General features: G+C 38.0%; 1 protein-coding gene and 1 pseudogene across 1 annotated transcript; one reads left to right on the top strand and one right to left on the bottom strand.

Annotated features, from left to right (window-relative positions):
* Positions 1 to 572: 572 nt before the first annotated feature.
* LOC131332073 (ethylene-responsive transcription factor ERF105-like) lies at positions 573 to 1984 on the top strand. The gene has a single exon (XM_058366130.1). The coding sequence runs from the start codon at positions 692 to 694 to the stop codon at positions 1631 to 1633; it is 942 nt and encodes a 313-aa protein (XP_058222113.1). The 5' UTR covers positions 573 to 691; the 3' UTR covers positions 1634 to 1984.
* A 4107-nt stretch (positions 1985 to 6091) lies between these two features.
* Positions 6092 to 6202, bottom strand: LOC131334982 (U6 spliceosomal RNA; annotated as a pseudogene).
* Between the last annotated feature and the right edge of the window lie 9844 nt (positions 6203 to 16046).

Genomic DNA, 16046 nt, shown 5'->3' with positions numbered 1-16046 from the left:
CATATTTCGACAATCAAACGCCGCTAAAAACCAGAAAGGAAAATAACCGCCCTAGCTTGGATGGTGACAAGTCAACTAAGACCTAAAAACCCAAAAAAGAAACACCTAAAAATCCAGTAGGGTGTGAATGTGATGTTAAAGTAGAGAGACAAATTGGTCTCTATTTTGGATAGAGTCATTAGAGCTCGCTTAATTAAAGTACAGATCTAGATCTTGGGTTGGCTAGATTAGATCGAGTCCTGTGGGGTAGAAATAATCTTTCTTTCCGTGTGTAAGGTTTGGAATTTAATGGATAGCTCAGGATTGTCAACCGTAACAAAAAAACGTGGCAGAATTAACTTACTTTAAATGTCAACCGTCGATTACCCATTTGACTTGCTCTTGTTCAAAGCTGGAAGAGGATCCAACGGTCCTGACTCATCAAAGGAATAACCGAAGCTTCGTGTCTGGTATCGTACAAGAACTAAAGAACCGAAGGTCGCTTTTGGGTAAACAACCGAAGGTCGCTTTTGGGTAAATCCTTTCCTCTCTCTCTCTCTATATAAACCTTTCCCACTCCCCTTTCACTCCCATCACCCCCCCTTCTCCCCAAATTCTCTCTCTCTCTCTCTCTCTCTCTCTCTCTCTAGATTTCACCAAAAATTTCACTCGTCTGCTAAAAAGCCAATTTACGCGCTGCTCGACTGCAGAAATGGCGACAGCAGACGAAGTTTCAGCACTCGAGCTCATCAGGCTCCACCTACTCGACGAGTTCTCTCCTTTTGGGAACAGTTTGTTCTCAGACCTAACCGACATTTCCACTTCTGATCAATCTGATTCTCTCTCTTCACAAACGTCGAGTAACTACGACTCTCCCTTTTTAAACCCCGACTACCTAAACCTAACCGAAGTTAACAACACTGATTTCTTCTTCAATTCCATCCCTAACCCGATCGTGTTCGGGCAAAATCGAACCGAATTCTTCGAGTTCGAAACCAGGACTCAAGGTGTCGATCTCGCTACGGTTGAACCGGTGATTTCGAGCAGCAAATCGAACCGGAGGCCGTCTCTGAAGCTAGATCTGCCACCGGTGAAGAAGTTCGAGTTGCTGGAGTTCGGCAAGCCGGAGAAACCGATTTTCGCGGAGAGAACATCGAATGCGGCGGCGGCGGGGGAGGAGAAGCACTACAGGGGAGTGCGGCGGAGGCCGTGGGGGAAGTTCGCGGCGGAGATCCGGGACCCAAAGCGCCGCGGGTCTAGGGTTTGGCTGGGGACTTACGACTCCGCCAGGGAGGCGGCCAAGGCCTACGACAGGGCCGCCTTCAAGATGCGCGGGAGTAAGGCGATACTCAACTTCCCTCTCGAAGCGGGGAAATGGCGGGAGGTGCAGGCGACGAAGGCCGTCGCCGCCGTGGACGGCGGGAGGAAGAGGGAGAGAGGAGTTGAGGAAGAGAAGGCGGCGAAGAAGGAGAAGGTGTCGTCGTCGGAATGCGATGCTTATGAGATTAGTAGTACTAATAGTCCCCTGACGCCGTCAAGTTGGACGGCCGTGTGGGATCAAAACGGGAACGGAGGTGGTATCTTTAACGTGCCGCTGTTATCGCCGTTGTCTTCCTACGCAATGTTGGGATTTTCAGAAGTCGTGGTCATATGAGAGAAGAATTCTGGAAGGGGTCAGTCATATGAGTCGTAGTTGTTTATAGTTTAATTTTTGGAAAATGAACAAAGTGCATATAAGATGATGAAATAAAAAGTTTGTAAAGTGAAGAAAAAAATAAATACTAAGTTACCGTAGGACGTACAATAGGACCATGTGCAATCTATCCGAGCGTTGGAGGCGTGTGTAAAAGTTGTAACGGTAAGAACAATTTGTGAATTTTGTAAAAATTCCGAGTGTCGGAGGTGTGTGTAAAAGTTGTGATGGTAAGAACAATCTGTTAATTTTGTAAAAATGACAGACTTTCATATAAATTTCAGCAATGTAATTAATTCATTAATTATTTTATTCTTATGTTTGTGCTTCTAATACACTGTTTTGACTGTAGAATTTCAAAGAAAGGGTAGACAGAAAGAAATCAATTCTTCATTTTCTATGGGTAACTTCATTTAAGGGGAAAAAGTGAAGTATCGACTTTTCATTTTCCTAGCCAAAAGCAAAGCAAAGGATATTTATTTAGTGTATTTTTTTTAATAAACATGATGATAAGCAAATTTTTTGTATAAAGATTAGAATAAACAAAAGTTCTAATAATATGCTTTTTTTTTTGTTAAGTACATTTTATATAACACCAAATAGCGCAAAGCTACAACATTTCAGAGGCATACACTCGTCAACAATCTATACAAAAGAAGAGCTAAGAGCATCCACAATGTAATAATCAAAACTAAAAGGTTGCTAAAGTATATTTGTTCAAAAAAGTGCTCACATTGTAATAACCAAACTTAGCAACCTCTTAGCAACTCATCAAATTTTGACATTTGAATAACCAAACTTAACAACTTTTACCAATAACCAAAACTCAATAACCAAACCCAATAACCAAATTCAAAACTAAAAAATTAAAAAACACCTCACATTAGAATCGTCTCATCGAGACGAATAATTTGGTGTGACCGGGTGCGTGATTGGAACTCGTTTGCAATTGAACATAGATGCATTGCGTATTGTAGGGGTTTTTTTTTATAGGGATACAAAAATAACCAATGTGGAGATCAAGTTTGTTAGGTTTGATTATGAACTAAATGGATAATCAAATGCTGACGTGGCACATTTTGGTTATCGATTTTGATTATTCCCATTGCGGATGCTCTAACAGCATAAGGCTCTCCTAACCCAAACAGCGCAAAAAAATAATAATAATAATAAATAATCATCCACAAATATTATTCGAGAGTAAAATTTTCGAACCAAGGAGCCAATCGCATAATCCTCTATTTTTCGCCGTGAAGTTCACAGAGGTCCAAGTACTCAACTTGGCCCTTATAGCTTCCAAGATCGCCCCAGCACACTCAGCCTGATCAGTCCTTGATTTACCTTGAGAGATTCGAAGGTTCCGTTCCCCCATAGGAAATAGATGGATGTAGCCAGAGAGAGCTTATAAATGGCATTCTTCGAAAGCCTTCCCATTTCGGTGAGTAACAGCTAGCCCAGTCAACTTTCTGACAGAGAGGAAGCATAGCCCTGGAAACCCCATTCTAATTACCCAAGACTTGTCTCCAAACAGTAGCAGAAAAGGGGCACTCAAAAAAGAGGTGGGAGAGTGAGTCTCGAGGTTACTCATGCACAGAGAGACACTGGGAGCTCACCGCCAAAACCCTAACTCACCGGTCTATCTCTAGTTGATATGTATTTTCTCTGTGATCTTTTCTTTCATGCACTTGTTGTAACTCAGGCGTTTCCTCCCTTGTCATCCAAAATTCTAGTTGATGTAGTCTTATCCAATTCTTCGCAATTAGACCGGTCAATCAAATATGGTCAACATTTTGAATTATAAAACAGATCAATTGACCTAGGTTACGAATTTATTCTGGTAATTAACGAATTCCTAGGAACGTGCACGATCAAGCAACATGTTTATTAATTTTCAATGTCCCCTGTCATGTCATGTCGTAAGCAATGTACGTGCATAGCTTGACTTATTATTCCACTTTACATGTAAGATTGTAGAATATATATATTGGGATTATGAGAGCTTTTCAACCCAAGATGGAACGGAAGCTTGTTCAAGTATTAATTTGGACGTCATTCTTAAAAAGATAAAAAAAAAAAAATTCAATTATCATGCTTACTTATTCAATTGACTAACTCCTTCCAATATATAAGCCAGTCAAACACTGCTAACTATTACATTTTTTTTTTTTTTGATAGGCAAAAAGTTTATTGAGAAAACCTTGACTCAACGATTATATTTATACAGGGGTTTGAACGCATATAAAATTTCATTAGTAATTTGTCTGATCTCATCCTATATACCATGTTCTATTACTTTATATTACCGAATTGTTACAAAAATTAATGATATGCTTCTTCACGAGTAAAGATTTCAGTACAACGCTGAAATCATCGCATCATGCACACGTGATATCATATGTCACCCAATTTATAAACGGTAACATATAGTATATATTGCATGTGAACCTTGTTGATGTATAAAAATGGACGGTTTATACGAGCTCCGTCTTCAAGGAGCTCCTGCAAAACAACGTTCAATGACTTGGGGTGTCTCCCCAGTCGTGGATGAATTGGGGAAAAACAGAGTATGTACCTTTTCTTACTGTTTCATTGGTACTTATAGGTGATTCGCCGTGTCTCGTAATCTCAAGAATAATGGACTTAGATCGTGGGGATAGATTGCACTTGTTTGGTCGTGGGCCGCGGCTATTTTGCGGGTGGATGGGATTGACAATCCCAAGACCCGTAAACTGTTGATCAAGGGATCATGAGAAGTTATGGCGGCTCCCCATGATGCTCGAAACTCGGAGCAAACGTGGGAGACTTTGCCGAGTAGATGTCATGTCGATGCAACCAGACGTTGTGCTATCCCGAGCAAGGCTCATCGACCGATCAGAAGGGTTTAATAAGGCAGTTGTCTGTTACACGCGAACGCCTGTCGATGTTGGATTACAAGTGTCCAAAAATATAATCATCAAACCTCATTATGCAAAGTGACAATTATTGGAAGGAAAATTCTAAAATCAGCCAAATGGACTGACAATAATAAATGTGTGAATATGTATTAAAGGATGTATAAAGTACACAAAAATACGTGTTTTTCTTTTCTCAGCCAAATGGACTGACAATAGTAAGTGTGTGAATATGTACTAAAAGGTGTATAAAGTGCACAAAAATATGTGTTTTTCTTGTCTTCTAATTTATTTATCGTTAGCCCACTAGGCTGACAATAGAAAGATCGATTATTGGTTTTTGACACCAATTTTGCAGGATGAAATAGCAACACTGATGTTACACTTCCAAAAAAAAAAAATTAGTGGTGCACAAATGGAACAGAATAATTAATAATTGGGAATTTCATTTCAAGGAGAAAGCAGAGAAATTCTCATAGTGGATCTGGATTCCTTGCTTGCGTGTATTAGAGAGATAAAATTTATTCGTATTGGAATGGAATAATTATGATATGGGATAGTTATTCAACTAGCTACTTTAGAATCTAAAAACTCCCCAAACGAAATTACAACTTTTATATAATTGGAGTTTGTTGTAAAAAAAAAAAAAAAAAACATCGATATGAGTGTTAGATTATTCTTTTGAATCCCTATTTTTCTTTTTCTTTTTCTTTTTTTAATTTATTGGGGTTTTCTAACCATCTCTGATCACGCGGTAGATGCTAATTCCAAATAAGTTAGATTTCCGATGCACATCTTATGAATATCACTACATATTCAATATTAGTACACATTTTTTAGACGAGTAGTGCTACAAGTACTGACGGGGTCGGTACCGAAATCGTAGGGACGGCCGCGCTGGGCCGTCTCTAGCCACCGGACGGCCGATCCGAGCCGTCCAAAAATTCTATAAAAAAAAAAACGAGGGGGCCTATATATACATATATACACGAAAAATGGGTGCTCGGATCAACCACCCTACACACCTCGGATGCCGTTGATCCCCCCCCCGGCCCCGCCGTTTTTTTTTTATAGAATTTTTGGACGGCTCGGATCGACCGTCCGGTGGCCGGAGACGGCCCGGCGCGGTACATTGATGCACCTTTTACACATTATCCACCGTCCTTGGGACGGTAATTAGCATTGTCTTTCTAATTGTAAAAAACACCTTTTACAGATTATCCACGCCGTCGTCGTCGGGGCGGTAATTAGCATTGTCCTTTCAATTGTCAAAATGGCTGAACAAAATTCAAACTCTTAAAGTCCATGCGCCCAAAATTAATTAAGGAGCAATCTCAACTCCGGTCTCTCCGGTGCGCTTGGAGTTGACAATTTCGCCGAAGACAATTTTGAAATTCAACCTATCTGAAATTACACTGTTTTTCAAGTCCACCACAAAATTAAATAGATCATACCAATCTTGATCTTCCAGCAGTAAATTATCGCCTAAAGCTTTTGAATGCAATAAAGAAATTAATCCTGTTTTTCGAAAATCCAGTTTCACATCTACTGAGAACATTTTAATCTTTTGCACATGGCCGGCCATGCTAATCTTCTTTGTATCGTTCCAATTTTATTGAAAGTCCCCAAAGACTGGAGCATATTAATCTCGAACCCAGAATTGCAAAGTCTCCAAGTAATATAGAATTCCCTATAGTCTCAAGACTCACAAAGAACGGATCCATTCCTATGGCTCCTTCATCATCTCTCTGTCTGTGTGACCATGTTTAAGTGTTTTAATTATCCTTGTAGGTTTTTTTTTGTGTCACACGGTAAGATGTTAAACTCGGACCCACGACCTCACAATTAAGACTGAAACCCAAAGGAAGGGACCACTGAGCCAAAACCCAAGGTCTTCCCTATAGTTTTGTTTGAACAGTTGTATATTATAGCAACGGAGGCTGTCAACTCCCCGTGGCATCTCAAACGGCCGGTCAATTTTGGAGTAAGGGTCAAATTTGTTTTTGCTTAAAAATTGATCACTTGAGAACATAACTTTTAAAAATATTTGACAACTTCAAATTTGAAGCTAAGGTGGGAGAGAGATAGTTCTTTTTCTTTTAATCGCCAAAATAACATTTTATTAAAGGGGGGAAGGGAATGGAGATTCCAACCAAGGGTTGGAAATTACAGCCCGTTGAGAACAGAGCATAAACACACCTAGAAAGACAAAGTCCAATACACTCGTGGGCCTAAAATGCCCAAATAAAACAATAAGCACATAAAAAAATCCAAACCCACAAAATTGGGCTAGGCCCAGCCCAAAAAAACCCAAAACAAAGCCCTAATCTAATGAAACAATTCAGGTGCAGCCGCCCGCACCGCTGACCACCAATCAAGCAACCGACCACCACCACCGCACAGCCACCTCCATCAACCCCCAAACCGCCACTGGTTAACCGAAACGGAGGGACACACGGTGCACCAAACAACCTAGCTGCCGCGTGTAGACATCCCAATCCGGAACCCGTGGACTTATGGTGAGTACTTTTAGACACTTAGAGGACCCAATCCAGAGCCATATAGCCTCTCAAACAGAAATACAGCATTCTTGGAAAATCTATCTTTCGATCGTAACATCGATCTCACGGCCTCAACATCATTTCTTCACCCGTGAAACTTGTTGCTTGAAAATCTCCCTGAGAGATTGATCTTTCAGCCGCCAGGTCTATCTTTCGGCCACTTAATCGTTCACTCGGCGGCCAGATCCATTACTCAGCGGCCAGATCCATTCTTCGGCCACCAAATCCATTCTTCAACCGTCAAATCCATTTCTTGGCCGCCAGATCGTCTTTTCCAGAATTCTGGAATGTTGGAATGTTCTGTCAGTCGTTTGATCGACGCACCAAAAGCCTAGCAGCCTTTTTCTGATTCTTCAGGGTTACAAAAAGAGATTCGAGCAGAGATCTTCTAACCCCATACTACCTTATTGATTCATGTCATTTGATTGGCCGCAGTGAGTCATTCCATGCCTATATAAAGAGGCCTTAGGGTTCCGAAATTAGCATTCAATTCCTCCATCTCATACCTTCAAGCTCTACAGAAATCATCTCTCATATTCTCTCTACAAAAGCCCTAAACCTTTGTGAGCAGCCGCATCCTGAGTGATCAAACCCCGAAGTACAAACCCTAATCCTAGGGTTTCGAGAAGAAGATCAGTCAATCACCCTCAATCCGAAGCAATCAAGCACTGAGGGATCAAGGTGGTGGGGCCCAAGGGCCTACTGTTTGATTCATCTTATGTTTTTATACTTTAATCGTAGTGTTTTAATTCCTGATTAACTCTTCGTTCTGGTGTGAGAAAGAACATCGGCAGAGACATCGTTCCCACGGCTGATACATTGAACTAGTGGGATTCCAGAACTGTGAGACCCATTCACCAGCCGTGAAATCCATTTACTGGGACAGTCCATTGTTTCTTATTTATTTTGATGCATGTTTTATTTACTGCCCTGGCTCACCATATTAATTGTTTAAAGGCTAAAACCAATTTACATGTTTAGAATCAAATAGAGCAAGCATTAATCATATGTTGAATAATTATGGGCCAGTCTCACGACTAGACAAAGAGGGATGCCTAACACCTTCCCCTTATTGAACTTTTGGCTCCCGTACCCGGAATCTCTATCTATTTTTCCTAGTTTTAATAAACTACGTAACGACACTATTTTGATGATAATCGTTATCATGTGGCGATGTTTCTAGCCATGGAAATATCCACGATCTTGGTTTATGAAATGAAACCAAACAAGCGTGATCAATCTGTATGGCGATGCCCCGTTTGGGAGGTGTCTATACCGCGGAAGCTCAACCCATGCCGTAAGGCGAGGACCGTGGCACCTAACAGTGACCACGGTGGAAGCCACGCCAACATGTAAAGATTATGTTAACTTCCAAAGAAGTCCTCGAAAAAATGATACTCCAAATTTAAAGTCAAGATGGGAGATGATGTTTTGTTTTATTGAGCTGCGTCTATTTTAGAGATGATTATTCTAGTAAACGCGGGCTAGCGCTGTTTTGAAGCCATGTTAACCGTAGAATAATACTCTTCTCTTGGTCCTCCTTTACTTTACTCACCAGATGAAAGTGATGAAGTGAAGTAGACAGTTAGATAGATTCTTCCAGTTTTTGAATAATAGTATTCATCAGTCTCTCCTCACAGGAATCTACCCTATGAATATGCCTGCTGATCTTGTCATTTTATTCCTCCCTAATTATGGTACGTTGGAGAAAATTCCCAATGATCCAAACTTGCTACCAGTACTTTTCATCATAACTTGAATTGTAGTATTTGAATCCACTATTTGACTATTTGTCAAAAGACTCAGAACCTAATAGTAGCTAACCAGGGGTGACTTTTCACACAGTCAGACTCAGTCAATGATCACTAGCTATTTATGGTTTGCTGAGGCACAGTCAGTCAACGGTACGTTGAGAGTAATAACTATCGTTTGTCCAAGTCCAGATACCTTCGATCCAACCGCATCAAGAGAGTACTGTAATTAGATGCCAAAAAAAATGAAGTCATGAGTTCGACTTCTCTTTTAATATGCTCTCTAACTATTCTAACAATGCCTACATTTGCCAACTCAAAAAAAAGAAAAAAAAAAAAAAAGAAAAAGAAAAAAAAGGAGATGGTTGTCTCCGGTCCATATTGGACTGAACGGTAGTGTTCGGATACATGTGGATTCCACCAAATTATTACTCCTTGCTCGTTTATTTCCAATGAAGTCATATATTTAGCTAGGATTACTAGATTGTTTCGATTTTTTGTCATGGAGGACATGCACACAGAGCAATTACGAATTATGATCGAATGCTTAGCTACATATATCAGTGGATTCATCGCATTTGAAACATTATTTTAAAAACTGAAATCATCACGAGACTTGTAATAAGGTTTAATTTGCATTTTCGGATAACAAAGTCTAGTTAGCTCCATTTAGTGGGAAATAAATACTTATTATTTAAATTAAAGGTGATGTATTGTGAGAGAATTATCTGTCTCGTAAAACGAAAATAAGTATTTAAAAAAATAACCTTTAGCAAAACGGGGTCTTAACGTGTTGTTAGAAACAAGCATATTCCTAAGAGGGAAATTTTTAAGAAGAAAAAAAAAAAAAGACCATAAAACTAGCAAGCCAGTTTCATGTATTGTCCTTTGTGCAGTAGTTTTGACTATGTTGTTGGCATGCATTTTTCATTATTTGAAGAAATCGTAGACTAATAAAAGTCCCGCTGACCAAATTGATGTTGACTTATTTTTGCTTTTCCTGTTTGGCACACCATAATAATTGGTTGAAGAAGTCTATCCCCTGTCGTTGACCGGGGCAGTTTGCAGCTCTCATAAACCTATTTTTTCTTTAATAATTTGAACGGCGAATTTTTTTTAATTAATCTTTGATTTGATTACAAAGACAAAAGATTGAAAAAAATACTGCTTAGATTTAAAAAAATATGGTGATTTGAGCAAGAAAAAGAAGAGGGAAAAAAGACTTATTTCTTACATTTTTGAACTCGATTCTCTGAAAATGGCTTTGTCAATAATGATGCAATTATATGCATTTTGTCCTTAGTTTAGCGAGTAAATTAAATTAGTTTTGGGATTTTCTGTATGTTCACCTTATTTTCCAAGATTCTAGTTGGTAATGAAATTGTGGTAGAAATCTGTATAATAGGATACCTTGATTCAATACGAGTATTTGCTTTCCCCAATATAATGATCTCATTCTTTTATCTTTATGATAACGAGATTTCTTTGCTGTTAAAAAAAAAAAAAAAAGGATAGCCTGATTCAAGAGAGATGGAAAAAACTATTGGTCACTACACTTTTTTTGTATTGCAAGAGGTAGAAGACTACAAGTATTAGAATTACATCAAACTGAAAAAAGTCCATAACCTGTATAAGCTCAACTCAATTAATAGCTAAAGAGAGAAATAATCAAGTAGACAAGCCATCCTCCTCCATCCCAATAAAGAAGATAGCTAAAACAAGTGAAAACTATTATTATCTTATACATCAATTCCGTTTATTAATTGCTTCTTTATGGTATAAATATAAATGTACTTTTTCCACCCAAAAAAAAATGTACGCGTGTTATTTCTATGATCAGTGCTTTCTCTTAGGGTTTTTTTTTTTTACAGAAAGGAAGAAGCTTTATCTTAGTCAGAGATATACAAACAAAGACAATCCATTCTGGCCTGTGGCCCTCGGCCCGATTGGATGATTCTTGCTGATTTCTAAGACCTTCTTCTTCTTTTTTTTGGATCTGCAATTTCTAATTGTAAATTATGAATGAAAGAAAGTCAAATTAATTCTATAAAAGTAACCCCATACTTTTTATTATACTTGGTCATGTTTTTATTATTGTTGTCTCATGAATAGTTTTTTTTTTTTTTTTTCCCCTTTCAAATGCATATGAAGTAAAAAATAAAAATGTATGGGACCGGACGGGACCGTGTAGCTCCGTAGCTAATGGGCTTTCATTTGGACCTATTAACCCGTGTGACAGACAGCGCGCGAAAAAGGCTCGGCCTAGTCAGTTTATGAACCTTGATGGGCCTAGTTTTAAAAGTAATGCGAGCTAGTCTGTTATGAATTTTGATGGGCCGAGTTTTAAAGTAGTACTAATTCATTAGGGGAATTTTTAGGCCGGCCCAAAAAATTAGTTTCGGACTTAATTTAGTCCTACACAATTGTTTGTATTTTTTATTCCAACCATGTCCCTTCACACGCATCAGCGCACGGAACTAAAGAGCATCTAGTATAGAAAAATTATCCAATACTCCATGAACATTGGTGCACCATTAAAACATTGTTTAAATTTCAAAAAGTCATATCATTTGTTGTAGATATTCATTTTTTAAAAAAATTATATTTTTGGAACCTACTTGACGACATCTACTAAACAAAATCCATATTGAATATGAAATTATGTAAGATTAAAAAAATACTATTTGCTATGAGAACTCTCTATGAGAATTGTCTCTATGAGAAGTGTCTATGATAACTATTTCTATGAGAACTGTTCCTATGAGAATTGTCTTTATGAGAACTGTTTCGGACAAAAATATCATTGATTATGTGAACTGGTTATGAGAACTGTCAATTCTCATAATTAGTTCTACAAAAACAATGTGAATAAAAAATACACAGTTCAGATAGTCTCAGCACACACTAAAATACACAGTTCTCATAGAAAATATGTAGTTGTCATAAAAAATACACAGTTCTCATAGACAATACTCAATTTTCATAGAAAATACACAGTTCTCATAGATTGTTGGTATGGACAATACACAGTTCTCTTAGAAAAATACACGGTTCTTATAGATAATTCTCATAGAAAAATACACAATTCTCATAGAAAAATACACAATTTCCGTAGAAAATACACAGTTCTAATGTATAATACACAGTTCTCATAGAAAAATTTACAATTCTCATATACAGTTCTACAGAAAAATACACAATTCTCATAGAAAATACACAGTTCTCATGGACAAATACACAAATCTCCTAGAAAGTATCTCTGAACTATGGTTATGAGAATTGAGGTTATAAGAGCTATATTTTTAGAATCAACTCCTGAATCATATTATTTCGGGCAAAAATAACATTAGATATGTGAACTGGTTATGAGAACTGACTTTGTGAACTAAGTTATGAGAACTGGCTATGTGAACTGCCAATTCTCATAGTCAGCTCTATAAAAACTGCTAGTTTTCATAGTCAGTTATATGAGAATTGGCTATGAGAAGTAATTGTTCTCATAGAGAACTAGTTTTGTAAACTTATTATGAGAACTATGTGAACTAAAAAATACATATTTCACACAGTCTTACCATACACTAAAATACACATTTCTCACACAAAATTATATAGTTATAGTTATCATAGAAAATACACGATTTTGATACACAATTTGCTTCGTTCTCCAAGATAATGTGGAATAATACCTCAAGCGTAGGGCTTAACACGTCAGTTGAAGCATAATAAATCGAAAATCCGGGATCGTACCCAAGGGAATAATTATATGGCTTGGTCGGATTTGTAGATGCAAGTAAGGGCTTTCGGCCTTTAGACAGCCAACTTTGTTTTACTTTAAACGGTGGAAATAAAAGGCTAAATTAAAAACGAATTAACTAGAGAAAAGATAGGTTAGGTCTAGGAATTATTAACACTCAAGACTCGAGCTAAATCACACTCTTCACCCAATTACACAATTTAAGATACTTGGTTAAAGTTCTCAAATCGGAAGATAAAATGATTTGAGAACCAAGTTAGCTCTAGAATTCATTTGGCAAATACCTCGAGCGACAGAGCTCTAAGCATCATGTGTGGTGGGTAGGCAATGCTCCCACCTACACATGATCAAAGAGATTAACACTTCGGTAATTTGTCAAACAAACCCGAACCCCACATCAATTTTCAAATCAAAGTTTAAAGCTTTATTGGGTGCAAAATGCAATTTTCGCCCGAGCCATGAGATGCTAATCATCCCATGACCTAACCTTGGAAACTACTCATCCATATCTAGAGAGATAAGAGCAAGTGAAAAACTACTTAACATAATGAAATAACAAGACTTGAATTAAACTAGAGATTAAGATAGATCGGGAGAAAATAAATAACTTTAATTAAAGAGACAATGTCAAAAACTAACAACTAAAGACAGAAATTGAAATATTTAAAACTGAAAATGAAGAACACTCAAGAATAATTTGAATTGCAAAGAAATCTAATCTAGATCTAGAAAATTGTACTATTGAATCTATCTACCTGTTTTTACAAAAATGACATCACAAGGTTTTATATCCTGAAGATCCGCGCTTGGAATATTCCCAAGATGCTCAGAAAATTCGCTCTTAAGTTCCTCGGCATCGATGGCAACGGCCTTAGAGTGCTCTACTATAGGGGTCGGCATCGATGTAACATATGGCATCCCATCGATGCCGAGATGGCTAAGGGACTGGACCACTAAGGGGCTTGGCATCGATGGACCTTCTCCTTTGACATCGATGCCAAGCTCAATAGCTCGATGTTTGGCCGTCATCTTCTGCCTTGGCTGCCTGCCTCTTGCTCGAGCAATTTTGCTTCTGCTCGGGCAAATCTGCTTCTGCCTTGGCCATCGGGTCATCCTTGCCTGAGCAATTCTGTTTGATCTTGGTTTGTTTCTGCCTTGGCCTTTAAAGTTCCTTTCTTTGACAATTCACCTACAAAACAGAACTAAAACACTCTACACGCAAATATTGTTAACAATAACTAATTAGAACTTAAATTAAACTAAAACTAGGCACTAGCGCACCCTACATTACATTCTCGGGTGCTTATCACAATTCTCATGAATAATACACAGTTCTCATAGAAAAATACGCAGTCCTCATAAAAAAATACACAGTTCTCATTGTCAGTTCTCATGAACAACACACAGTTCTCATAGAAAACACACACTACACGAATAAAAATTGAACAAAAATAAAAATGTAATCAAATCAAATATAGTTATAAATATTCTCACCGTCATGTCTTCACATATTTCTCATAGAAAATATACAGTTCTCATAAAAAATACATAGTTCTCATGGAAAATACATAGTTCGCACAAATAGTTCTCTTAAACATTACACAGTTCTCATTGAAAAATACACAGTCTTCATAGAAAATAGACAGTTCTCATAGAAAAAAAAACAATTCTCATAAAAAATAACACAATTCTCATAGAAAATACATAGTTTTCATGAAAAATAGACAGTTCTCATAGATAATACACAATTCTCATAAAAAAATACATAGTTCACATAGCTAAAAAATACACTAAAATACACAGTTCACATATACAACTCAAATAGTTCACATAGCTTAATGTTACCCCAAAAATAAAAATCCACAATCAGTAGAGTTCAGTGAGGACTTACATCAAATACATGGTAGTCATAAGCCTCATCCCGTATCCCACATGCAAATACTGTATTCATATAGCTTTACTTTAAAACTTTCCCAAAAATCAAACAGTAAGCAATACATAAAGAACCAAACCTGAATAAAACAACCTGTATTACAAAGTATAACTTCAAACGAGGACGGACATTAGAACGAGAAGTAAAAGATTCAAGAAAAATGAATCGAGAGCCTTTTATAGGGCGTCAATTCCACAGCCACCGTACTTGCCTTAGATCTCGAAACTTCACGCCCAAACATAACTGAAACCGAAGTGAGAGGCGGAACGGCGGAGGGTGGCGGGGTGGCTTTAGTGTGTGGTGGAGTCGTCGATGACGGCAGCTGTGGAGGAGAGGCGGTGTTGACGCATTGGCGTTTCTTTGAAGAAGGAATCGTCGTCGTCGTCGGTGGTACGTGTCGGAGTCGGATTCGACGAGCTGAATGGGAGCATCGGTGGGAAGATCGGCGTCGGAGGGTGAGGTAGCGCTCTGGAGGTGGCTCTGGTTTTGAAGGAGCGTGATTGAGGAAGGAGCGTTGTATTGAGGGTATAAAAGTCAGTACGCAAATAATCGAGGCTGTACAGGTTCGGAAAAATATTTCAGGATTGGGTTTAAACCGAACCTAAAAAACTGGGGCGGCATCTAATTTTCTAAATTCATTATGCCAGATAAGATGGGTCAAGTACTATTCATCTTTAGACAGCATCAGTACTTCTATGCCATCGAGATCAGAGTAATTATGCCTCCACATGAATATGTAGCAGTAGATTGTGCTACGACACCACATGATGGTACGTCATGAGCATCAATCTAGAGATCTAGACAAAAATAACATGATTCATAGACAGGTGATGCATGCTAGATCATGTCAAGGGCAAACTATTCGAGGAATGTTGATTAATTTTTTTTTTCACTCTCCCTCTTGCCCCATTATATTACTATTGGTGCCTTCTCAAGACAAGGGAGATTTGAGACAGGGAATGGAATTTTGTTTTTTGAACAGAAAAAAACACTTTTCAAGGGGGCTTCACAGAGGCAACTACAAAACATATACTACAGAGGCGGATTAGAAACCCAATCAAGCATGACACGATAATAAAGAGCAATGTTATAATGGCCACATTATAGGAATCATCTAATGTGGTGCCAATCAACTAGTTAAATGCGTGCTCTCCTATATAACAAAGAGAGCACATTATAGTATTTTACTGATACATTGATGAACACATTATATGATATATTCAAATGTGGTCACCAAAGTATTTTTAGCAGAATGTGCTCCCTTTATATAAAAAAAATATGAAGAAATTAAATAGGCATCCTATTTAGGTGTCCATCCTAATGAGTTTGAATACTTATGTTTTCATCCTTAAATTGATTTATTGGCCCGTTTTGCCCTTATTAATTCTCTCTCTCTCTCTCTCTCTCTCTCTCTCTCTCTCTCTCTCTCTCTCTCTCTCTCTCTCTCTCTCTCTCTCTCTCTCTCTCTCTCAACTATTCCTAAC

Source organism: Rhododendron vialii, chromosome 7a (assembly GCF_030253575.1).
Source record: "Rhododendron vialii isolate Sample 1 chromosome 7a, ASM3025357v1".
In the NCBI taxonomy this organism is placed as follows: Eukaryota; Viridiplantae; Streptophyta; class Magnoliopsida; order Ericales; family Ericaceae; genus Rhododendron; species Rhododendron vialii.
This window is presented reverse-complemented; position numbering and strand designations above follow the sequence as displayed.

What these genes read in the sequence shown, in the direction of transcription:
- LOC131332073 (XM_058366130.1), top strand. Translation starts at nt 692, where the DNA reads ATGGCGACAGCAGACGAAGTTTCAGCACTCGAGCTCATCAGGCTCCAC.